At 46.9% G+C, this 23,404-nt stretch overlaps 1 protein-coding gene across 2 annotated transcripts in view; it reads left to right on the plus strand.

The window, feature by feature from the left end:
• Positions 1 to 944: 944 nt before the first annotated feature.
• The window catches only part of Erg (ETS transcription factor ERG), a 97,243-nt gene continuing 74,783 nt past the window's right edge, over positions 945 to 23,404 (plus strand). For both annotated transcript variants that reach the window (XM_026783369.1, XM_013352788.2), the window contains exon 1: positions 945 to 1,005. In XM_026783369.1, the coding sequence (XP_026639170.1) occupies positions 988 to 1,005 (18 nt within the window). In that variant the 5' untranslated portion in view covers positions 945 to 987. The remainder of the gene's footprint in view (positions 1,006 to 23,404) is intronic.

Consider the following 23,404-nt stretch of genomic DNA (forward strand, 5'->3'; position numbering starts at 1 on the left):
AGTTTGCTCAGGCATGTGCATGTGGAGGCCAACAGTCAACCCTGGATCTTACTCCTCAGATGCTGGTCTGGAACCAGCTGATTGGCATAGGCTGGCTGGTCAGTGCCCTCCAGGGACCCCTTGTCTCTGACTCCCGGTGAAGGTCTGTGACCCTGCACCCAGCTTTTTCTCTCTGGGTTCTGGGGACTGAGCTGAGGTCCTCATGTTTACACTGGGAGCAGTTTACTGGCTGAGCCATCTCCCCAGCCCCTTAAGTAAGTGCTTGAAAATAAGATTTTGATATTTGTATTTTTTTTCTTTAGTTTTCTTGGTTACCTTGATTCCAGTGTCTGTATTTTCGATTCATTTCTTGGGGAGCAAATAATAATGGTTTCTTGTGTTTGGAAAGAGAATTCGTGAAGCAGTCCTGGAACATTCATTGGAGACACTGAATAAATGGAGGCTTTTTGATCACTGGCAGCAAAGTGCCTTATTAAATATGACCATGTAGTAGCATGAATAGTCCTGGTTCCTAGATGGCTGGTGGCGTCCTGGGGAGGAGGGGGCTTGCAGTACTGACACCCAGGCTGTGAGGTGCCTTCCACCTCCCCTGTGCAGCCATGCAGAGCCCTGCCACATCTGCATCCTGCTTTGGTCTGGTGCAGCCTGTCACCCAGAGTCACACAGGTCACACCTGCTGTGACAGTCCCAACCCCAGCCAATTGATGCCTTTTTTTTTAATTAAAAAAAAATTCTCCTGGCTGCATATCATCAAGAAAAACAACATTGTTTTCAGGGTCTCTTATCTCTCCACTCCCAAATATCCTGTTTCTTTGGGCTGGGCAGCCAGGACCAATAGAAACCTCTTCCTGCCATTGGTTGACTTCATTTCCCAGACTTAGCACAATCTCATCCGCTCTAAACAACCTCATCAAAACTACTTTCTGGTCAGAGAGAAGCAATAATTATTATTAACATTTATTAACGATCAATAAACTTGATTGCAATATGGCCAGCACGATTAAGGTAAGGAGAGGGTTCCTCTACATTTGACAAAACCTTGCTCTTCTTGCGCTTGGCTTCCTTTATCAAGGCAGATAAGTTAGGGTTGGGCAACACCCCCCCTACCACAATAGAGGACAACGAGATTTCCTTTGCGCTGCCTAGTAAATTTCCTTTTTCCTACTCCGACCATCCGCAAGGCTTAAAAACTTCAAACTCGGAAAAAAAATTGGGGTTTCTAAATTCTCTGTTGAGCGCCATGGATTACTCTTGTTGGAGGCGTTTGGAGCTCTCCTGAATTTTCAGATTCTTTACCTGTTCCTAACGGTGTCTGGATGTGGGTCTGATGCGAAGCAACCGTCACGGAGGCTGGAGGGCAGGGTCACAGCGATGGGCTTTGTCCATGGCGAATGTTCGGATGCACTTCTGGGACTCCTCACCAACAGGCATGCCGGCACGTCCCTAAGGAAGTGGGGAGATTTTCTGTGGCTGTTGGTAGCAGGATGGACAGAGGTTGACTTGAATTGTGGGACCCCTCCATGCTGAGAGGACTGAGCCGTCTCAAATGGTGGTAATTGGGTGTGCTGGTTTACGTGTCTATCACAAATAAAACACCTGCCCCTCTATGCGCTGCAAGCTTTCTTCCTAGTCGTGTGGTGTGTGGGGACTGGGAAGCGGTGGTCTGTGGGTCTCTCCTCAGTTGTGTTTGTTTCTGTGTGTTTTCTTGTAAATGTTTCTGGGAGGAAGCTGGTAGGGTTTAACACGGAGACAAATCCGCGCAAGCGGTGAATTAAGTGCGGGCTGGTTGACACAGAAGTCGGAGGAGGCAGTGGAAGTCTGAGGTGGTGGGTCTGTTAATCGACGCTCCAGGCCGCCGGGCGTTGATGACATTTGTAGCAATGGGGGAAACTAGCAGCCTACACAGACAAAGAAAGTGAGCCAAAGAGTGTGTTGTTTGTTATGTCTATAGCTTGGTGTCACAGAGATGGGACAAGACTTGTCTGTCCACTACTGCTTCGCTTGAAAACTCATGAAAGTCAGGGTTGCCCACAGCCGAGATGAGGCGTTAGAAAACCCTCTTTGGTTAATATCTTTTGCGTTATGTATCAGGTAAACTGTGTTTCAGAGTTCCATCTAATTTTCGGTCTCAGGATGTATTCTATCACGTAGTAAGTAATGTACCAAAGTCTTAGAACTTCACCTTCTGTGGCTTCAAGGATTAGGGCCAGCTGCAATATTGTGACCTAGAGGGAATTTTAAAAGTGGGCTAAGTGAGTAGAAATGACTGGATTTTGATAACCCCAAATTCTGCCTTTTTGGATTGTGCTTTAGACTCTTAATTCTATTTCATAGACTCTTAATCCCTATTTCATAGCAATTAAATCAAATATTCTTTGTAAATCTTAGATAGTTTGAGCAGACACTTATGTGGGTTCCTCCCCACTTCCCAAGCCAATGCTTCAAAGCACAGACAGAGCAGGCGGCCGCCGTGTAGGAGGTAAAGTACATTTCCACAAACACTCCAGTGTGTTACGCTGTTTCCTTTAAGATCCCTGTTTATGAAGAAGTTGCTTTTGAAGTTTGAAGGCATTTTTGACTCCTGAATACATTTGGAGACAATCATTTGCTGCTGTGTAGGACTCTGGGCCTGTTTGAATTTTGTGCTGTATGACATCGTATATCTCCCCGTGATAGAAACGACTTCCCGGGATTCTTTAAGGCCCCTGTTAGAGCGGTCTCCCCTGCGAGGTAACTTTGGTGAAGATCAGCCTCTGTGAGGTTCTCTGGGTATAGTGAGGGGATTCCATGGCTTTGTTTATGGAGTGGGGAAAGAGGCCTTGGGTCCCTTGACTGCAGCTTTAATTCCGCTAGCGCAAGCCTCAGATTAGCAGAGGGAAACATCCTCTCTGAAGTTGAGACAGTCCCCACAGGGGCATTTTCCCATGGCAAATACGCTTGGAGTTTTAGGTGTTTTGGTAAACAGATCAATGAGTCCTTTCATTTGCAGGCACCGTGTTTGTGTCTCCTTTCCTTCAGCCACGCTGGAACCTGGGAGCACTATGCTGGTAGTCTTACCGGGCTCCGGAACACGGCGTTTCAGTGGGGGAAAGGTGAAGATATTTTCGGTTTCTCTCTGTACATTCATGGGCTTCAGGATCAGGCCAAGGGCCCTAATAAAAACATGTTGGCAAACAAGCCACCATCTCTGTGTGCAAGCATCTGGAAGATGGCTCTGAGGGCTTCTTAGAATACTGAGGGATGACTGACCCTGGAGGCCGCTGTTCCTCATGTAACCCTGCGCACGTCAGTTAGGGGTCTAATTCAGCCCTGCAGAGATTATTCTGACCTTATTTGCAATACCCATAGCTTAAAGAAGCCTATAGTGTCCTGTATTTAAAAACACTGTGGCAGGGTAGGGGGGCAGACTGAATAGGGTTCCGATAGAAAAACATTCTAATTCTGAACAATTGGAGACTGTGAGTCCCTAGGTTGAAAGCCTTAAGTCTAGAGTTGAATCTTTTAAGTGTGTGTATGTACATGTATGTCTTTGCATGTGAGTGTCTGTGTGTCTTTGCGTGTGTGTATGTGTCTTTGTGTGTGTGTCTGTGTGTATGCATGTGTGTGTGTTTGTGTGTCTGTACATGCGTGCATGTGTGTGTGTGTGCACATGGAAGGACATGGAAGGAGCATGTTCAAACTGCACCTCGAGTGGAAGTAGCTCAGGAGTCAGACAGGATGTGGAAAGTTCCTAAGGAGGCCCAGGGCGCTCAGAAACTGGGGATGACAGGGAACAGCAATCTCTGCATGGGCTTTAATGGTTGCTGCTAGGCAGCGTACCTACAGCTGTGTTCCCTGCTGGTGTCAGGGGAATAGGCATGGCCTCCCTCCTCCCTGCTTAGTCTGGGATTCTGTGACAGTGGAAGGAACTCCAGGTGCTAGATGTTATTGTTCTGCATAACTGCCATATCCCAGAGCTGCTCCCCCACCCCACCCCACCCCGCTCCAGCCTAGGTGTTTGAAAAGACAGCAGCATCTCCAAGATACTTACTGTGTGCACTCGGGAGTATTCTCACATTCTCTGTGGTATAGCACATCCGTGAAAGCTGTGTGTGTGTGTTTGTGTGTGTCTATGTGTGTGTGTGTGTGTCTGTGTGTGTGTTTGTCTGTGTGTCTATGTGTGTATGTCTGTGTGTCTGTGTGTGTCTGTGTGTGTTTGTCTGTGTGTATGTCTGTGTGTGTATGTCTGTGTATGTCTGTATGTGTCTGTGTGTATGTCTGTCTGTGTATGTCTGTGTGTATCTGTGTGTCTGTCTGTCTGTGTGTGTCTGTGTGTGTCTCTGTGTGTATGTCTGTCTGTGATGTCTGTGTGTGTGTCTGTGTGTGTCTGTGTGTGTTTGTCTGTGTGTATGTCTGTGTGTGTATGTCTGTGTATGTCTCTGTGTGTCTGTGTGTATGTCTGTCTGTGTATGTCTGTGTGTGTCTGTGTGTCTTTCTGTCTGTGTGTGTCTGTGTGTGTGTCTCTGTGTGTGTGTCTCTGTGTGTATGTCTGTCTGTGATGTCTGTGTGTGTGTGTCTGTGTTTGTCTGTGTGTATGTCTGTGTGTGTATGTCTGTATATGTCTGTGCGTATGTCTGTGTGTGTGTCTGTGTGTGTGTCTGTCTGTGTGTGTGTCTGTCTGTGTGTGTGTCTGTGTGTGTGTGTCTGTCTGTGTGTGTGTCTTTGTGTGTGTGTCTGTGTGTGTATGTCTGTGTTCACCATTCACCCCGAATGGTGGCCCTGTATTCTCCCCTCTCATTGAACACACAGCAGCTCTCCCTGCAGGACTCCCCTGTCTGTGAATGTTCCAGAACAATATGATTCCCTCATCATCTCTGTCTCCTTTAAATTCATTATTATTTTTTTTGCTGAACAAAACAGACTGTGATTTTTAAAAACATATTCCCAAGCACACTCGTACACACTCAATGATTCTTAGAAAAGCGTACACATAAAATAGAGTAAATCTTGAAAAGCAAACGAAGCCTTCAGGAAAGTGATACTCGTGCGGAGTGGCTCAGTGCCTTCAGCTGAGAGGCACTGATTGAGCCGCCGGTGCTCACGGGGCATACAGCCTCAGCAGAGGAAATTTGCAGAGGTGGTTTTGACACGGTGTGCTTTCACACCGCCATGGTGGGCCTTGTCCAGTTGCTATAGAGGCTTCTGCTTCCATGGGCTGAAGGACACTGCTTCCTGCCCTGCCCTCAGGACACTATCAGATCACCCCAGAGGCCAGCTCTTACGTCCTGTGGCCACAGACACACTTGCATTTGGGGGCTTGGGCTTGTGATGCCGGCTCTCACTGTAATGTGGTGACCCTTCCTCATGCTGGCATGAGCCAGCACTCAGGAAACGGCAGCCGCCACAGGATTCTTCAGGATGAACTGCCATGCTTTCTGATGCGCCTTTTCCTCCGTGTTTCACACAAACCAGCTTCAGGAGTAAAGCTCACAGCCACGGACGCTGCCTGGGTGGTTTCACAGACACAGGGCAAGCGGCAGGGTCTCTTCCGGCTTCTATCATAGCCTCCGAGCCTGTGACAGAGTATACAGGGCTAGGGAGAAGGTGGGAGCTGCAGATGGCATCCAGCTGCAGCAGGAAAGGTGGAGGAAGCCGGTGGCTCAGGTGACGGTGGTCAGCTTGCTGTTTTTACCTGTGCTGCAACCCAGGACTATGTGTCTGGTGATAGCGGGAGGCCTGAATCGTGTCTTGTTTTTGTCTGTTAGCACAAAAAGAAGGATGCTGAGATCCTTCACTATCCAATTTTCTCCATGAGTTTTTAGGGGGAAACGTAATTTTGCTTTGTACAATTTACGATTGTAGCGTGCAAGACATTTTCACTGTAAGGAAAGGTGCAAAGAGACCACTTTTTGCTCTTGATAATTTATATACAGTTCACCATCATGTCACTGCATGATTCTAATAAGCATGATTTTTATGCTTTTTAAAATACAAAATAAAAATTATCATTTTACAACCAATGTCCTTCTTTGGGGAATAGCCTTCCTTCAAAGTTTCATACATGCACAGCTGGACACGCTCTCTCTGATGTCTAGAAAAAAGCATTTTCTGAGTGTTGTTGCTTAGAAAAGAAACTTTTGGGCTAGCAGCTGTGCACATCTTTAATATCTTTGTGAAATTAAAGTACTGTGCTGATTTCACAGACATTGCCAGCTTACTCCATGAGGGATTGACTCACGACCACTCGGATATTCTGATATAATGTTTGTCAATTGATCATGGAAGAATGGAAGCTCTCTTTTTCTCACTTTGATGTGAATTTGTATATTTTTAGCATATTGTTCCTTTCTGTATGAACCTGTCTCATATCCACTGCGACCTGTGTTTTCTCCTTGTCCATAACTTCTGTTCCCCGTTTGATCCAGCGTGTTTTCCCAGTGCTTCTCCTGTTGCCCTTGGTTGAGGCTGGTGCTGGGCTCAGCCTTCCTTCTACAGTCCCGCACTTTTCCTTCTGTTTCTGGCCCGTTCTCCCTACTGCTTGCCTTTGTTCATTTGTGTCTGTATTCTCATGAAGCCCCAGGACCTTGTTCTTGGTATTAACATACACGTCTTCAGCCAGTGTTGTCAGTAGTGGCTGGCAAGTATTCAAACAATATGTGTTAACTACAATTCATTGTGACTTCTAGGGAGAAGAGAGACAGTCATGTAGTAATTGTAAGGTCATATTTCTTCTTGGTGATCTCTCTCCTACTGAGACGAGATGAATTAAGTGGACCTTGTGTTTAAAGGCACATAAAATGCTTCAGGTTTGTGATCGAGACTGACACCATCCCCAGAGCTGCCTGGAAGGCCTTGTGTTAAATAAACAGGTACATTGCCTCAGAGTGCTTGTTCACAGATAAGGGTGGAAACTTCGTGAAGGATGCGGACCAGTCAGTCTCCTTTCTCGGTGTCCCCAGTGGTCTCCTTATGACAGCTGCTTCCTGAACCCCCAGCATTAGGTTTCTCTGTAGGGAAGAATGCTGTCTTGAACGATCTCAAACGCGTTAAGACACTGACTGGGTAACCATACTCCGTCATCTGCTCCTTACGTGAAAAACAAAACCCCTTAAGCAGCCGGCCTGCCACACGGGACAGCTGTACTGTAAACCTCTGGAACACTTGAGAGTGACACTTTGCCTCTTCTGCATCTGCGTGGTGACAGATGTTTCTTGGTTGCTGTTTTACTTTCTGAGTCTTTGAGATGGTCTCACTCTGTAGCCTAGGCTAGCCCAGACCTCATGGCAATCCTCCTGCTTCAGCCTCTGCACTGTCAGGATTACAGGTGCGAACCACCATGCCTGGCTTAAAGGAATATATGCCAAAAGTGATTTATTTTCTGAGGTCCCGGGGATGGAACCCAGGGCTTTGTTCGTGCGAGGCAGGCACGCCACCATTCAGCTCCGCTCTGTCCTAAGAATTCTTTCCTTATTTGGCAGTATCCATGGGGCAGAGGTTCCAGGTCTGCTGGTGACTGGCTTACATGTCCTCAGCCCAAGTGTCAACTTCCGTGCTGTGCCTTGGGCGTCAGTCATGAGCAGTCAGGTCAGTGTTTTCCGCTAGGCCCCGCGGTCGTCTTTCGGCAGGGTGTTCATGGAACTCAGCCCTGGGAGGGAGGAACAGGTGCCGTGCTGCCGTGTGCAGATAAGTGCCGAGGGTTTCAGAGAAGGAGTGCCAAAGCCAAGTGAAATTATTTATGTTTCGAAGTGCCACATCAGAATCCAACCATAACATCAACAGGGCTGTTACTTCAAACGCTGGGTAAAAACAATGCGTGCTTAGTTCTGGAAAATATGACAGGGGACATCCAGCAGAGATGCTCCAGGTTGTGCGTGTGTGAGTGTGCGTGTGTGTGAGTCTACGTGCCTCCATGTGTGTGTATGTGTGGCGACCAGAGTCAATGCTAGTTGTCCTCCTTAGATACACCGCGTCAGCTACACTGGCCAGCGAACCCCCAGGGCCTGTCTTCCCCACTCCACTGCTGGGTCCAGCAGTTACATGAGTGCTGGGGATTTGAACTTGGGTCCTCATGCTTACATAGAGGGTACTGTGTGCACTGAGCTGTCTGTCACCCCAGCCCTAAACAATCTTATGTCTAAAACATCCATGTCTATGGTTTACTTTTGCTGTCACGGAATTACAGATAACACACGAAGCCCTTTCCTGTTCCTTCCCCTATCTAATAAGTACCTTCATGGGTTCATCTCTGAAGGGAGCCCTTCACTCCTTTGCATGAATCCCCAGATCAGTTGATTCGAATAACCTCAGTCCTTTTGGCATCCCATTGGGCATTTTAAAATGATGTTTAGTCTTTGATAGTCTCCTATATTTATACAATGTATACTGAGCATACTCCTCCATCTCAGCCTCCCTCCACCTGCTCCCTGCAGCTCCCTCACCCGGCTCCCTTCCAGCTCCATGCCCTCTTTGTTATTTTGTCAATAACCGCAAGTCCAATTAATACAGTCCATGTGCATGAGCTGTGGCCATGCTTGATAGTGCATTCGTGTGAGCTTCCTCTCAGAAGAAGAAACGATTGAAGCAAAACTTCAGAATTTGTCAACATAGTGAGTTCATGTCTCAATTCAAGGCAGGTTTCCTAAGATGTTGCTTTAGGCACATGCGGTTTCGGTTTCACGTTGCATGGCTCTCTCCTTGGGAGGCATGGCAGCCAGCAATAACATGAAGGCTGCCCAGGACACCACAGCCCGCAATTGACTGCCAGAGAGACACTAGCTACTCTGTTTGCGCCAGCGCTGTGATAGAGCCTGTGGAAAAGCATTGGTTTTGTCATTCCTGCAGGAGATGGCAGGCACAGATTCAGTCCTAGAAGAGCCACAGAGAGGGGACGCCCTGGAGGGGGTAGTCAGAGCTTCAGCAGGAAGTTGGCCTCCCTGGCCTTTGTTCTTTAGGATTGGAAGGAGCGAAGATGGCTGTGGAGCCATCCTCTCTGGGGTTTGGTGGCACTTTAGATCTCAGAACTCACAAGGTGGCTCAGAGCAGGGCCTCCTGAGACCTGGGCAAGGGGATATCTATGCACTAGACAGAGGGTTCCCAGCAGGGATGTTAATCCTGTTGTCCCTTTTGTGCCCTGGTCCACGACAAGTCAGACATAGCCTGCTCCACCTAGTGTCCTTCACCTGATGGACCCATCATTCCTACTTGTGTTACTGTAAGGTAGATGGGGTGTAAGGCACTTAGAACTCTGCATAGCGCATGGGGGCTTCACTCCTCAGTGGATGGAGGCCTCTTCCATCCACCTAACCAGGCTCCCATCCGAAGTGAGCACCAGCAAATGGATAAGACTGCCCACCAGTGAATTCAGCTTCTTTGACCCTTTTCTCCACGCAGCTGTTTTCTCTGTGTTATGAAATAAAAGCTCGGGACAGAAATGCCAGTTGTTCCCAGTTCCCAGCACCGTCTGCTGGAGGTGACATGCTCCACTGCTGGGGAGATGCCTGATGGTGCACTTTCTGCTTTCCCAGTTTCCTTCAGGACAGGCTCCTCTTTCTCCCTCCCTCTCCCTGATCCACACCCCAACCCTCTTCCTTTCCTCTCCCCTCCCGCCCTCCCTCCCTTCCTCTACTCTGTGCCTTGTTCTTCTCTTTCTCTCCCTAGAACTTTCCAGCATGAGTGGCTTTGACTTCTACAATGCCTCTTCCACTGTGTGGATGCTTAGAACTAAAACATAGTCACAGTCCCAGAAAAGTAAAAGCATTGTTTAAGGTCAAATACAAGTGACTTTCAGGGTGACCTGACTCTGGGAATTATTCTTTCCACCAACATGAATTAACACAGACAGTTTTGGAGGCTTGGCCTCTTTTCAGGCAAGCAGGATGAACTGTGAAGCTTCTAAAAGAGAAGTAAAATCCACTTTGTTGCTTCATAGCCCTGAGAGGATGCTGCCTGTCTGACACTAACCCTGCCTCTGCCCCTTTGACTGGCTTGCTATTGAAGTGTAAGCCTATGGCAACCCATGTTTTGTTTTTTTTTTTTTTAAATGGTGGTTATGAGAAAAGAACACATATATTTTTTAAGCCTTGTTCTCTGGTGATGGAAAACATCTTTTTTTAGACCTTGTGTTTACTGCTTTGGTAAACAGTAAAATGCTGCTACAGCAATTACCTTGAGGATAAATGGTTTGTAGACAGATACTTCCTACACTTGCTTCCTGCCCCGATAGCCAGGCCAGCCAGAGGCGCAGGCGCAGGAAGGGCTCCTCATGGAAGCTTCCTGCCCGCGAGCTACTCCTTCCTCCGTGGGACAGAGGCCTCCGGGTTTCCAAGGGAGGATTCCGTGTTTTGTAGCACGTGAAGCTACCATGCCTTGATGACTTTCGTGTCTGTCCCTTTATCTCGGTGTTATCTCATGCACAGACAGCCTGTGCCGTGTCCTGGGTGGGGGTGGGCAGGTCTCTCCAGGCTTTCTCAGTCACAGAAAGAGATTTATGATCCTAGTTGTCCTTCCCGAGTTCGGATGAAAGACATCTAGCATTGTTCCGTCTAAAGACATTGAAGAGCTTTTTCTCTTTAGTCAGGACGAAATCACAAGATTTGGATCCAGAGATTTTTCAGTTCACAGTTTGTTCTGTGCCGCGTTTACACTTGCTGTTAAATTCCAGGGGGATGCATTGTTTAGGCCCTTTGAAGCAAAGCAAATAAAACCACAAAGCACCAACCCTGAACAATAGAGGGCCATCCATTACCCATCTACAGGATATGTCCTTAGCCACCAGTCCTTTTGTAGGGGGAAAATATATCAAGTCAACAAACAATAAACTAAACAAAATAAATAGTGCCCGAGAGCCGTCAGCTCTAGCCCTGGCAAAGCCCCAAAGAATGGTGTTTACAGGCTCAAAACAGGGAAACCTGCTGCTCCCACCAAGCTCCTGCAGAGGTCAGAAATAACCATGCCCTGAGCAGCCCCCCAGGCAAACATCTCCTGCAAGCTTTGCAACACAACATGAAGGACACCAGTGCACAGGGTCCGTAAGAGATGACTGCCCCATGGAAGCAGACACTAGAGTTGCCTGGGAAAGCTGTTAGGTATGTGTGGACCACCAACCCAGTATTGCAAGTGGGCGCTTGCTAACCTGTTGGTATCCCTTAGTGATTTCTATCTACATAGCCACTCGGTATACTTATGTATTTTGTGTTTGAAGTGAAAAAGAACTGGAATGAAATGGCCCCAAGAGTTCCCCTCCCCGCCCACTGCACAGCCCCTCTTTAAGCCTGTGTGCTAATTTTGTTGGAGACCTCCAAGTCTAGAATCTCAACATCCCGTGTGAGTAGAGACAGTCCCGTCTTTGGCACTGTGCTCAGGAGTGTGTGCACGTGGCTTTGTTGCCTGGTAGTGAAACCCCATGATCTCCCATCATGGATCCCTACAGATGCCTCCTCTGCAAGTTTACAAAGCAGCCTCGCTGACCTCAGGGTCTGGGTGGCTTGTAGGAGACCATAAATTGTGGCTGTGTGATTCTGGGGTGAATGGAGAGTCTTACCTGTTGGGCTCCCTTCGGAAGACTACCAACACTACTGAGGATGGTTTGGGAGGCTCAAAAAAATCTGTTGAATAATATCAGTGAAATGACAACGGCGATAAAAAAATTTCTTTTTTTCATTTCAAAACAACTATATAGAGGCTTAGAAAATTAAAATTCAGAGCAGAAAATTTAAGACACTTTATATCACTCCATCAAGAGTCTACTGATGCTTGATTCTTCTCTAATGTTATAGGGCTTTTGTTCTCCATATTGCAGAGACAACATTTGAGAAATGAAACTCATTTTTAAAAGAGTGATTTACTACTCACTTCCTTTTTCATAGACTCCTTTAGAAATATAAGCCTGTGTTGCATTTTTCTTTTGTCTTCTTATTTTTTTTTTCAGGGCCAGGGATTGAACCCACAACTTAGAGTGTGGGAGGCAAGCTCTCTATCTATTGAGCTACATCCACTCCCTGAGGCTTGATTCCCTCATGTGTTTCTGTGTTTCTACAGAGCAGTGACACCTGCCTTGCGGTCCTGTGACTGCTTTCAAAGCTTGCTGTGTCCGTGAGCTCTAAACAACAGGGTGCCTAGGTGTGCAAGGGTTAGCTCTTTTGGGTACCGACCCTAGTCTCCATGTTTTACAACTTTACCAATTGTGTGTGTGTGTGTGTGTGTGTGTGTGTGCTTGTCTGCATGTGCGTCTGAGCTTGAGGGCCGACAAGGTCATGCCAACGGTGACAACACAGCCATAAAAAAATCCATTGTTTTTCCACATTGTGGGAAATCAAAACCATTTTAGTTCCTTTCTAAGTGGATATGCATCTTTCATGTGTTTTTGTCCTTCAAAAAAATCCATGCTTTTCTTAAAATGGCTTAGGTGATGACTTTGGTCGTGTTTAAGGTGTATGACGTGAGTCTTCATATATATGTAGATGTTGATAAGTGACTGTACTCAAGCGAGTTAGTATCTTTGCTATCTCCTGTGTGTATCCAGTGTGTATGACGAGGGGCCACGAGTACCCCAGATTTACTGTGAGCGACGTCCCATATAGCGAGGGCGTCTCTGTGTAATGCGATGCCCTCTGGACTTGATCATCCTGCATCCTAGGCGCTTCCTACTCTTTGGCCTTCATCTCACCATTTCCCTCCGCTCCTGTGGTCCATGTTTTATTTTTGCTTTGATTTCTGTGTTTAACCGTTGTCGACTCTACCATAAGCAAGATGACGCAGTGATTTTCCTTCCGTACCTAACCTGTTTTGCTTCGTGCATCATCCTCTAGATTCCTCCACATTTGGACCAATGGTAGAAAATCACCCCCTCCTTTTGATAAGCATTTCATGTAGCTCAGGCTAGCCTGGAATTACCTATGAGGCTAGTGATGGTGTCGAACTTCTGAGCCTCCTCCTTTCATCTCAAGTGCTGACATAGCGTGTGTGTGTGTGTGTGTGTGTATGTGTATGATGCCATGTGCTGTTTACACCACACTGAGCATCGAACCCATGGCTTCACGAATGCCGGGCAAGCATTCTGTGGACCGAACCACATTTCCAACCCAGAATCTAACTTTTCGAAGATGAATATCATCTATACAGGCTCTTCCATCTTTTACCCCCTGAGGTTGTTTCTATGTCATTTTAAGGTGAACACTGTTGTAGTGACTGCAGGCTTGTGGGTATCCATTACTGGGTGTGGACTGAATTCCCTCGGGTGCCTATGCAGGGACTGGTGGAGCATATGGTAGTCATCTTTAATGTACCTGAGAACCCCACAACCAGCATTCCCACCCTCACTGTGTCTTGTCTTTGATCAGAACCGGTGTGAAATGACATCTCCTTGTAGCTGTGGTTTTTATTCCCACAAACGTTAGTTAGACTAAAATCTCTTTACCTGTTGGCCATTTTTAGGTCCCCTTTGGGAAAGGAAAATACCTTTCCAAGGTTCTGTGTGCATGTTTTTGCTGGCATAGTAATCACAGGACCATGAAGACCCCGGTTGGGTTGAGTGTACACAGTCTCCTCTGGGCTGTGAATTGGAGATTCCTGCTGGAGAAGCAGAAGCAGAAAGGCAGCTCTGAGCCGCTCTGGGCAGCACCTCCTTCTAGGACACTTGCCTTGTAGCCTTTGCTTCCAGTGAGTGAAGACTCCTCTCACTGTCCATCTGTCCATCTGCCATAGCCCTTTAGCCTTGCTGGACCTGAGTTAATGAGACGTTTTACACAGTGTGCCATGATGGAAACCACTCACATCTTCTGTGACTGTAGTCATGAATTCAGAATTTCAACAACTCTAATTTAATCTTAGTATCATCTGCCGGTCTCCATTCACTGCAAAAGTTTTCCCATCAGTTGGAACCTGGCAGCTGACACCACTGTAGTTTTATACACCACATAGTGATGTAATCTGCTAAGATGCCATCTAGTAAGTAAGCTTCTATGTTAGTAGATATGGTTCTGTGTTCAACTACAGAATAATCTGCTGTTTAATCCAGGTTAATTTCAATAGCAGGGAATAACTGGTTTATTAAATCTCGAATTTAATAAACTGAATTGCTTACTGAAATATCAAAATGTGCAAGTGTATTACTTAATTCGGAAAGCTTTACGGCTTCAATTGTTATGTAGAAAATGGTGGAAGCAGAGTCTTGGGGAGGTCGTTCGGCTGTTAAGAGCAATGGCTGCGTTTCCAGAGAACCCGAGTTCAGTTCTCTGCACAGCATCGGGTGCCTGTAGCTCCAGCTCTAGGGGATGTAACACTGAAACGCCTTCTTCTGGTTTCCATGGTCACCTGCACACGTGTTACACACATCCATACAGATCCGACACAGACACACATACACATGTAAAAAAACGATTAAAAATGAATGAAGAAAATGGTGAAACTGTGATCGTCCATGAGACTTGAGGTAGTCTGTGGTCCTGGCTAGATAGTTTTGCTTATACAACAGTACGTAATTCACATGTAATTTTCAGAGAAAAATACAGACAGGTCCCACAGACTCTTTTCCTAGGTTTCCTGAAAGGTGAGATTCTTCAAAGTTATTCATTGTTTGATAATTTCATGCATATCTTTCCATAGTCTTTTCGAGTTCCCACCGAACCCCTTCTTTCCCATAAGTCTCCCCTCCCCACTTCCTTGTCCGTCTTAGTATTCAGTCAGTGCCACCTGTATGAGCAGGGTGGGGCTCATCTACTCGTAGGGGAGAATCGCTGCCCGGTGGCTACCCCGTTGAGGCAATGGATCTATTTAAGGTTTATTTTACTTTTATGAGCATCCTTCGGCTAATCATTTAGGAATTCATCTCCTCTTGGTCTCCTTACACATATAAACGTTTCCTGAAGGAACACATGCGTGAAGAAGTGATCCAACACACGTGAAGTCTCTCCTTCGAGCGAAACTAGCTAAGGCAAGTTCTAGTTTGTAGGATTCAAAGGAAAGGAAATGACTTTTACTTGGGAATCGAAATGTTGGACAAAACTTGACTGGCCACGGAGAGCCCATTGTGTTCTGAGCTAATTGTGTTTTGGATCTGTACACCCATTGTTCTGGGGTAATTAGGAGAGAAGCAGGATTTTGCTGGAGGAACAGGCCTGCATGGGATGATCAAGGAGTAATCTGCTCGCAATTACTGCTTGGAAAACATACTAAGGAAATTATATTTTAACTTCCTTTTGTCATTTCATTTTAACTTTTAACACAGTTTTTTTTATTAATTTATTTATTTTACACCCCAACCACAGCCTCTCCTCCATCCTCTCCTCCCATTCTCTCTCTCTCTTCTCCCCCCACCCACCCCTACTCTGTCAGAAAGAGGCGGGCCTCCCATGGGCTTCAGCACAGCTTGGCATATCAAGTCACCATAAGGCCAGGCACCTCCCCCTGTATTCAGCCTGGGCAAGGCAGTCCATCATGAGGAATGGGTTCCCAAGAGCCAGTCACAGCACCAGGGACAGCCCTGCTCCCACTGCTGGGAGTCCCACATGGAGACTAAGCTACACAACTGTCACATATATGCAGAGGAACTAGGCCAGTCCCATGCATGCTCTCTTGTTGTTGGTTCAGATTCTGAGTTCCCTTGAGTCAGTCTGGTGGTTTCTGTGGGTTTTCCTGAGATGTTCCTGACCCCCTCGTTTCCTTCAGTCCCTCCTCCCTCTCTCAGCAGGATTCCCTGAGCATGGCCCAATACCTGGCCTTGGGTCTCTGAATCTGCCTCCATCAGTCACTGGATGAAGCCCCTCCAATGACACCTGATAGAGTGACTAGTTCGATCTCAGGATGGCCAGCTCGGGCTGTACATTCACTGTCACCGCCGGGAGTCTTAACTGGGGTCATCCTTGTAGACTCATGGAAGTTTCCCTTGCATCAGGCGCTACCCGGCTGCCTAAAGCCCCCCCTTTCCAGTCACCTCTCAGCACTGTCCCCCTCAGTTAACCCCAATCTGATCCCTCATGTTCCCATGCCCACCTACCCCAGTCCAACCAAGAGATATCTATTTCCCTTTCCCAGGGAGATCCGTGTGTCCCCTGTCCTTGGGCCCCCCTTATTACCTAGCCTCTGTGTGTCTGTGGGTTGTACCATGTACCACGGTTAGCTTGACTTTACAGATAATGTCCAAATATGAATGAGTACATTCCATGTATGCCTTCCTGGGCTTCCTCACTCAGGTTGTTGGTTTTCTAGTTCCATCCGTTTGCCTTTCCGGAGTATACTACATTGTGTAAATGTACCATATTTTATTTATCCATTCTTCAGCTGAGAGGAATCTAGGGTATTTCCAGGTTCTGGTTATTACAAACAAAGCTGCTATGAACACAGTTGAGCAAGAGTCCTTGTGGTATGGAAGAGAATATTCTGTGGGTATATGCCCAAGAGTGGTATTACCGAGTCTTGAGATAGATTGTTTTCCAATTTTCTGAGAAACTGCCATATTGATTTCCAAAGTGGCTGTGCAAGTTTTTATTCCCACCAGCAATGGAGGAGTGTTCTCCTTACTCCACATCTTCTCCAGTATAAGCTGTCATTTGTGTTTTTGAGTTTAGCCACTCTGACAGGTGAAAGATGGAATCACAGAGTTGTTTTGATTTGTGTTTCCCTGAAGCCTAAGGGTGATGAAGATTTCTTTAATCATTTCTCTACCATTTGACATTCTTCTGTTGAGAATTCTCTGTTTATATTTATACCCCATTTTTAAGTTGGATTATTTAGTTTTTTTGGTGTCTAGTTTCTTTAGTTCTTTGTATATTTTAGAGATCAGCTCTCTGTCAGATGTGAGTTGATGAAGATCTTTTCCCATTCTGCAGACTGTTGTTTTCATCCTATTGACGGTTTCCTTTGCCTTACAGAAGTTTTTCAATTTCATGAGGTCCCATTTATTAATTGATGATCTTAATTGGCTGTGCTGCTGGTGTTCTGTTCAGGAAATCGTCTCCTGTGCCAATGAGTTCAAGGCCGTTCCCCACTTTCTCTTCCATCAGGTTTAGTGTAACTGGATTTATGTAGAGGTCTTTGATCCACTTGGACTTGAATATTGTGTAAGGTGACAGATATGATCTATTTGCATTCTTCTCATACTGACATCCACTTATGCCAGCATCATTTGTTGAAGATGCTTTATTTTCTTTGTTGTCAAAGATCAAGAATCCATAGGTGTATGAATTTATGTCTACTTCTTCGATTCGATTCCGTTGATCCACCTGTCTGTTTTTATGCCAATACCATGTTGTTTTTATTACTATAGCTCTGCAGTAGAGCTTGAAATCAGGGATGGTGATACCTCTGGCAATTCTTTTATTACACATGATAGCTTTTACTATCTTGGTTTTTTGTTTTTCCATATGAAGTTGAATATTATTCTTTCAAGGTCTGGGTAGAATTGTTAGAATTTTGATGGGGACTGCATCAAATCTTTTGATTGCTTTTGATAAGATGGCCATTTTTACTATGTTAGTTCTATCAATCCATGAGCATGGGAGAGCTTAACATAGTTTAAAAAGAAATAGAGATTTCAGGAATCTAAAGATGCTGTACCATTTGCTCCCTGTGATGCCCACCGGCACATGAACTGGATGTACCCTCCACTAGTACAGGGAGAGGCTCTCCTAAGCAGAGAACTGAAGCCATAGTCAGACCAGGAATTGACATGAAAAAGTGTACACAGAAAAATATACATTCTCCTGAGAAATCATGGCTCCCTGGTTGCTGTAACCGGGGAGGAACTCAACTCTTGGCATAAACCCAACACTGAGGGAAGTTTGACTAAGACTATAAGGCAGATGTCAGGTCATGTGATGCCCTAAACTAGAAAAAGGCTTTGTTATTGTTACAAACAGTAGCCATATTAGGATATCAGTCTTCCAGGGCAACGGTGACAAATCCCCCCCCCCACTCCCACTGACCTTCAGACATTACACTTCTGTCCTTCCAGGTAGGGAAGACAGATGTCCTGGTGGCACTGGCAGGACAGGCTTCTCACAGAGGTTCTGAGGGGAAGAGACCCCATGCCTCTTCTCTGGCTTCAGCTGCCTGCTTAGGATGCTCACTGCCCCCTTCATTCTGATAACTGACTCTGTCTGTGGTACTGTTCTGCCTCTAGTAAGGATGCTCTCACAGAATCTAGAACGAAGTTTAAATTAGTGTGACCTCATTGCATATGCTCGTTACATCGACAAGACCCCACGTTGAGATCACAAGTGGACATAGATTTGTAGGAACACCTACAGATGTAGGATTTGTTCAATCACCATGAATAAGAAGGAGGTGATGGAGGTCGTGGAGGCCCAGCTGCACATAGTCTGCTTTGGAAGAGGCTCAGGTCATTGAGGGTCCCTGTCAGGTATAGCAAGAACGCCAGGACCTCATACCCATCATTTCTGTGTAAACAGCATTCTAGAAGGTAGGAATGTGATTCATTTTATTAGGAAGGAAAATGAACTTAGTAGTATGCCTGGTCACCCCTGCAGCATTTAATCTTGTGTGATACTCACAATGAAATCACTGTAGGGCGAAGCGTTTGCCCGGCAGCTGGTTCAGTTTCACAAGATACCCGGTGTGATGCTGCGGTTTCTCTTATCACTTGACTTAGCAATGACAGGAGAAGTGTATGGCAGACCCGAGGCTCCGCAGATGCACCCGGGCTTTGCTGCTTCAGCTGTCAGTCATCCTTCTTCTCTGCTCCACCCACCATGAAAGATGAGTCATAGGTGCTAGTCACCTATTATGAAAATGTGATTGTTTGTGACTTTTTTTACAAAACGACTTCATGTTTAATGCCCTCAGCCCAAACACTGAACTCAAAAAAATGGGCAAACGTGCAAATGACCAGGTGTTATCTCTTCATTCTTGCTTCTGTGACTTTGATATGTGCTTTGATAACACACATACGGAGATTCAAGTCTAGAAATATGAGCTGCCTGTGATATTCAGGTGCTATGTTTTTGGAAGTAGCTTAGTTTCTGGGTTCAAAACCTTATCTTGCTATGAACAATGAGGACCCTGTAAGATTAAGAAACAGGCTGTGGGCCAGGCGGTGGTGGCACATGCCTTTAATTCCAGCACTCGGGAAGCAGAGACAGGTGGATCTCTCTGAGTTCAAGCCTGGTCTACAGAGTGAGTTTCAGGACAACCAAGGCTACACAGAGAAAGGTTGCCGGCTTGTGTTACATGTAGTGCTTTGTCTGTTTGCTCTTGCTTAGTTCACGTGCCCGAGAGCAGAGATGAGAATGTTCCCAACTCACAGGCTGCTGTCAATCTAGCTGTGTCACCAAGGGACACAACACAGAGTGACGGGCCGGGAGGGATCATACAAAGGAATCCTTCTTACACTTGTGATTTAGTGGCAGCCCGGTCCCTGGGATGTGGGATTAAGATCTTTCAAAGCTTCCATAGGGATGGATTCTTCTCTCCAAAAGGCAGATAGGTGTGTTTAAGCACATAATTACGAGTTTGCAGAGCCAGCCCCTGTTTCCAGAGTGCCTTCTCCCAGCCCGCAACAATACTTCTCTCTGTGGCACTCCCCTGTGCAATGCCATATCCACATCCTAGTTTTGCACTGGCCTGTACCCAAAACACGGGTGAGGTAACCATGGACATGTATTTGGCGATGTGCAAGCATGTCCATGTCCACAAGGCCTAGGGGCCAGGGCTTGCCCACTGGGTTCTGAGTGGAGGTAAGAGCTAATGTACGGTTTAAGAGCCAAGTTAGGACAGTATGATGGCTAGATTAAAACCCTAGAGCTAGATACATTTATTACATCTAAATGAATGCTTTCAGATTTCCTTTATTTTGAAATTAAGACATAAGTTGTGGTCCTGCGCAGACATGGTGATATGGATCATCACCCTCGGTATGGTTTTGCATATATATTTTGATATATCTTGTCCATTTTAATTGTCTAAATCCTGGATGCGGCAGGTACCCTATGTCCATTTGTGGCCATCACAAGCGTTATCCATGCTACCTGTTTACCTGTGTGTCATCTGTGTGTATGCACAGGCGCGACCCAGAGGCTCCGTATAAGCAAGTACTAAAGAAAGGCTGCTGCCTGGGTGATAAGATAAACACCCGCAGCCCCTGCTCTGAGCTCACAGAGGTTATTTTTAGCTGCCTGCTTTCCCTGTAGATGCCCTAACCTTTCGGTGCTTTCCAGGGGCCCCCTTGGTGAGCTCCATCTTTACAGTGTGAGCTGATAAAGATGAGCTCACAGGTTTGCTGTTTGTGACGCCAGCAACTTCTCAGAGATGAAAAGGAACAGAGCTCTGTCTTCTGGGACCACTGGCTACACGGTTCAGGCAAACTTCTGTGGCCCACAGGCAGGAATGTAGAGCGAGATCATTGCATAAGTGTCTACCAATCTGAGGAGGGAAGGAGAACGCCTCCAGGTGCCTTCCAGTGATAGACACGGTCCTCAAACAGCCATACCATGTTCTCCCAAAGAACATGGCTTTTACTTCAAAACACCTCAGTGGGGTTTTATGCTCATGACCTCGGCTTACTGAACCAAGGGCAGAGGTCACCAGTGTGGTCATCAGGGCTCCACTGTTGTCTACTTCTTTTTTTTCCTGAACGTGGTCGTTGGTACACATCTGTGAAGGGGCCGTTGACGTGGAATTCAAATCTGGTTGTTTAGTCTACACGGAGTGGGGAAGGGTTCTGTCTCTTTAATATTTATAGCGGTTGGGCAGAACTTGCCGGGTGAAGGTTAATTGCGCTCCAGTTTAAGCATCTCTCTGCCCAGATGGGTTATCAGGGCTGAACACTCGTTACAAGATTAATCTCATTTCCGACAAGACTTCCCTTTCCTTCAACTGATTTCTGCCCGGCCATTGGAGCTGTCATCGGCCGTTAAAAGGAGGGTGGATCGCTCTGGGACAGAAGCGCTGGTGTGCGCAGGAACAATGCAGAGCGGTGTCCTATCTCAGGGACATCTTTAGGGGGACACATTTCAGCACGGCCATGAAGGCCAAGGCTCGTAAACAGCAGGGACAATTGGAACACTTGAACCAATATGTCTGTGACAAAATTCTGCAAGAATGGCAGCCCCTTCCTGTGCTGGGGTCTCCTGTCCTGAGACATGGGACCGCACGTTGGCTGTTGTTGGTTTGAAGGTTTTCACACAGTCATGCTGTGACCAGTTTCATTTCTGAGGACCCCACCTGGGCAGGGAGAGGCTTACACGTCATCTTATGTGGCTTGGCTGTGAATGGGAGATGGGGCTCAGAGGAAGTAGCCTTCAGGGACCATGGCTCCAGGCAACCCTCTGTGGGATGCACATACGGTGAATTCCTGTGAACACCCAGGTTTGTGTTTACTCTCAGAGACTTCAGTACAGGGCGATGACGTGTTGGCCTAAGAACAGGCTGAGTTCTCTTTACTTGAGAATAAATCACCTCATTTCTTTAGGTTGTTTCAAGAAGTTCTTCCAGGAACATGGCAGTCAGTTCCAGGGTACGATGTGTGGGAATCAACTCATTGAATTAGTCGGCAGTGGTAGAAGCCATGCAGGTGGGTACCAGGCCCCCAGTCCCGTGGAGACGGAGAAGGCAGCAGTGGAGGGGGTGTTGCACACAGAACCCAGACGTATCAAGAGGCAGTACACCAGGCGGCCAGAGGCTTTGGGGAAGAGCCGTAGGATGGGGCTTAGGTGCCCCATCTGTGGTGCAGTCAAGGTAGCCAGGGTAGGTTGGTAGGCAGAGAAGCAAAGGAAACATGAGAACAGGGCTTGCCCATGGAGCACCAAGTGCCAAAGCCCTAGAGCAAGGACAACCTTGGGGTCTAAGGACAGCGTTCCTCTTCTTCACCTGGCTCACAGAGGAAACCGAAGGGCTGAGCACCCTGATAAAAGCCCCACCCCCACCCCACTTTGGTTGTGGTCACATGATGTTAAACACTAGAACCCTCTCCATACTGGGGACCACACCGTAGGTGTGGGGAACCATCTGACAGGAGGCGCCTTCGGCAGGAGGCTGGAGAGAAGAATGAATGTAGAGGAAATTCAAGTCGTTCGGGTTACACTCTATGTCCTGGATCTACTTGAGTCTGGTCTGGCAGGCTTTCGAGGTCTTGGGCTTCCTGTGCTCTGATGTGGCTTCGCAGCTCTTGGTGCTGAGTCTCTCAGTGATTCCCCTCAGCTGCTCTGGGCCCAGGCAGCTGCGCTGGAACGCAGGCCTTGCTGAAGTCAGCTCCAGGCATCTCAATTGGTGGGGCCTCCGTTCCTTCGTCTTTAAAATTGGTGTTGATGTGGCTCCTACTTTAAAACATTGCCGTGTGTGTGCGTGCGTTCATCCCTACAGGCACTTGTCATGGGGCCTGCCATGTTGTGCTCATGTTATTGCTATTACAAAGGCCCCATGCGGTCTTCATGTTTCCTTGATAGATTTATCCATTTTTTCCTGAACAAAATGTGTTGGATTCTTATTTAGCCAAGAGACATTTTCAGTGACATGATCAGGGAAATAATGTGTGTGTCTCACAAGTATTATGTGGTTTGAGGAGATGGTGTAGTTTTGTGTATGTACATGTGTGCTTGCAACAAGTATATATGTGTGGATATGTGTGCGTGATGCCTGTGTGTGTGTGTGTGTGTGTGTGTGTGTGTGTGTGTGTGTGTGAATACATGAAAACCAGAAAGGTTTACCAAGGGTCCTACTATATCATTCTATGCTTTATTTGCTTGAGAAAGGCTAAGTAAGCCCCAATCTGGGCTGGCAGCCGGAAAGGCCCAGCGTGAGACAGCCATGCCCAGCTCTTTGTGTGGGTGCTGGGAACCAAACTAAGGTTCCCATGCCTGGCAAGCAAGTACTTTTTCCCATAGAGCCATCTCCCCAGCCCTGCTCAAGGAGATGTTTAAGTCCAGCAAAGGCTTGTGATATTTATAGGAAGAAGGAGGGAGAGGGTGGGGGAAGGGTGGAGGACTGAATCATTGTGCCGCCCCACGCTGGGATGACTGGTCCCTCTAGCTATGCGCTGATATGCTGCTACTCAAGGGCAGATAAGGGAACTTGGGGCTGTAGACTTGCGGTGCAAGGAAACCTATGGTCGCCAGTCACGGGGGAGAATGGCATCAGGGGGCTTGGGTCTCCTTGCCCTCTCTTACTTCTTGGCTTCTCTATTGGGAAAATCTCCATTTTCCTCCTGATAGTTCTTCTAAGGGATGCACAAGCTGGAAGTACTTTGAAGAGGGTGAGTGCAGAGAGCCCACAGGAAGTTCTCAGACGTGGTCATCTTTGTTGGCAGAGTCACGTCCCAGAGCGTCTCACCCTTACAGTTACCCCGTGGGTGACTCACAAGTCAGCCAGAATTGCCACTCCCAGACTGCACTAAGATTTCTGGGAAGTAAAGGCTTCTTATGTGATAGATGTCCTTGTGAGTAAACTTTGAACCAGTCTCTTCATCACCACCCATGCA

This window comes from Microtus ochrogaster, chromosome 2, assembly GCF_000317375.1.
Source record: "Microtus ochrogaster isolate Prairie Vole_2 chromosome 2, MicOch1.0, whole genome shotgun sequence".
NCBI classification, from domain to species: domain Eukaryota; kingdom Metazoa; phylum Chordata; class Mammalia; order Rodentia; family Cricetidae; genus Microtus; species Microtus ochrogaster.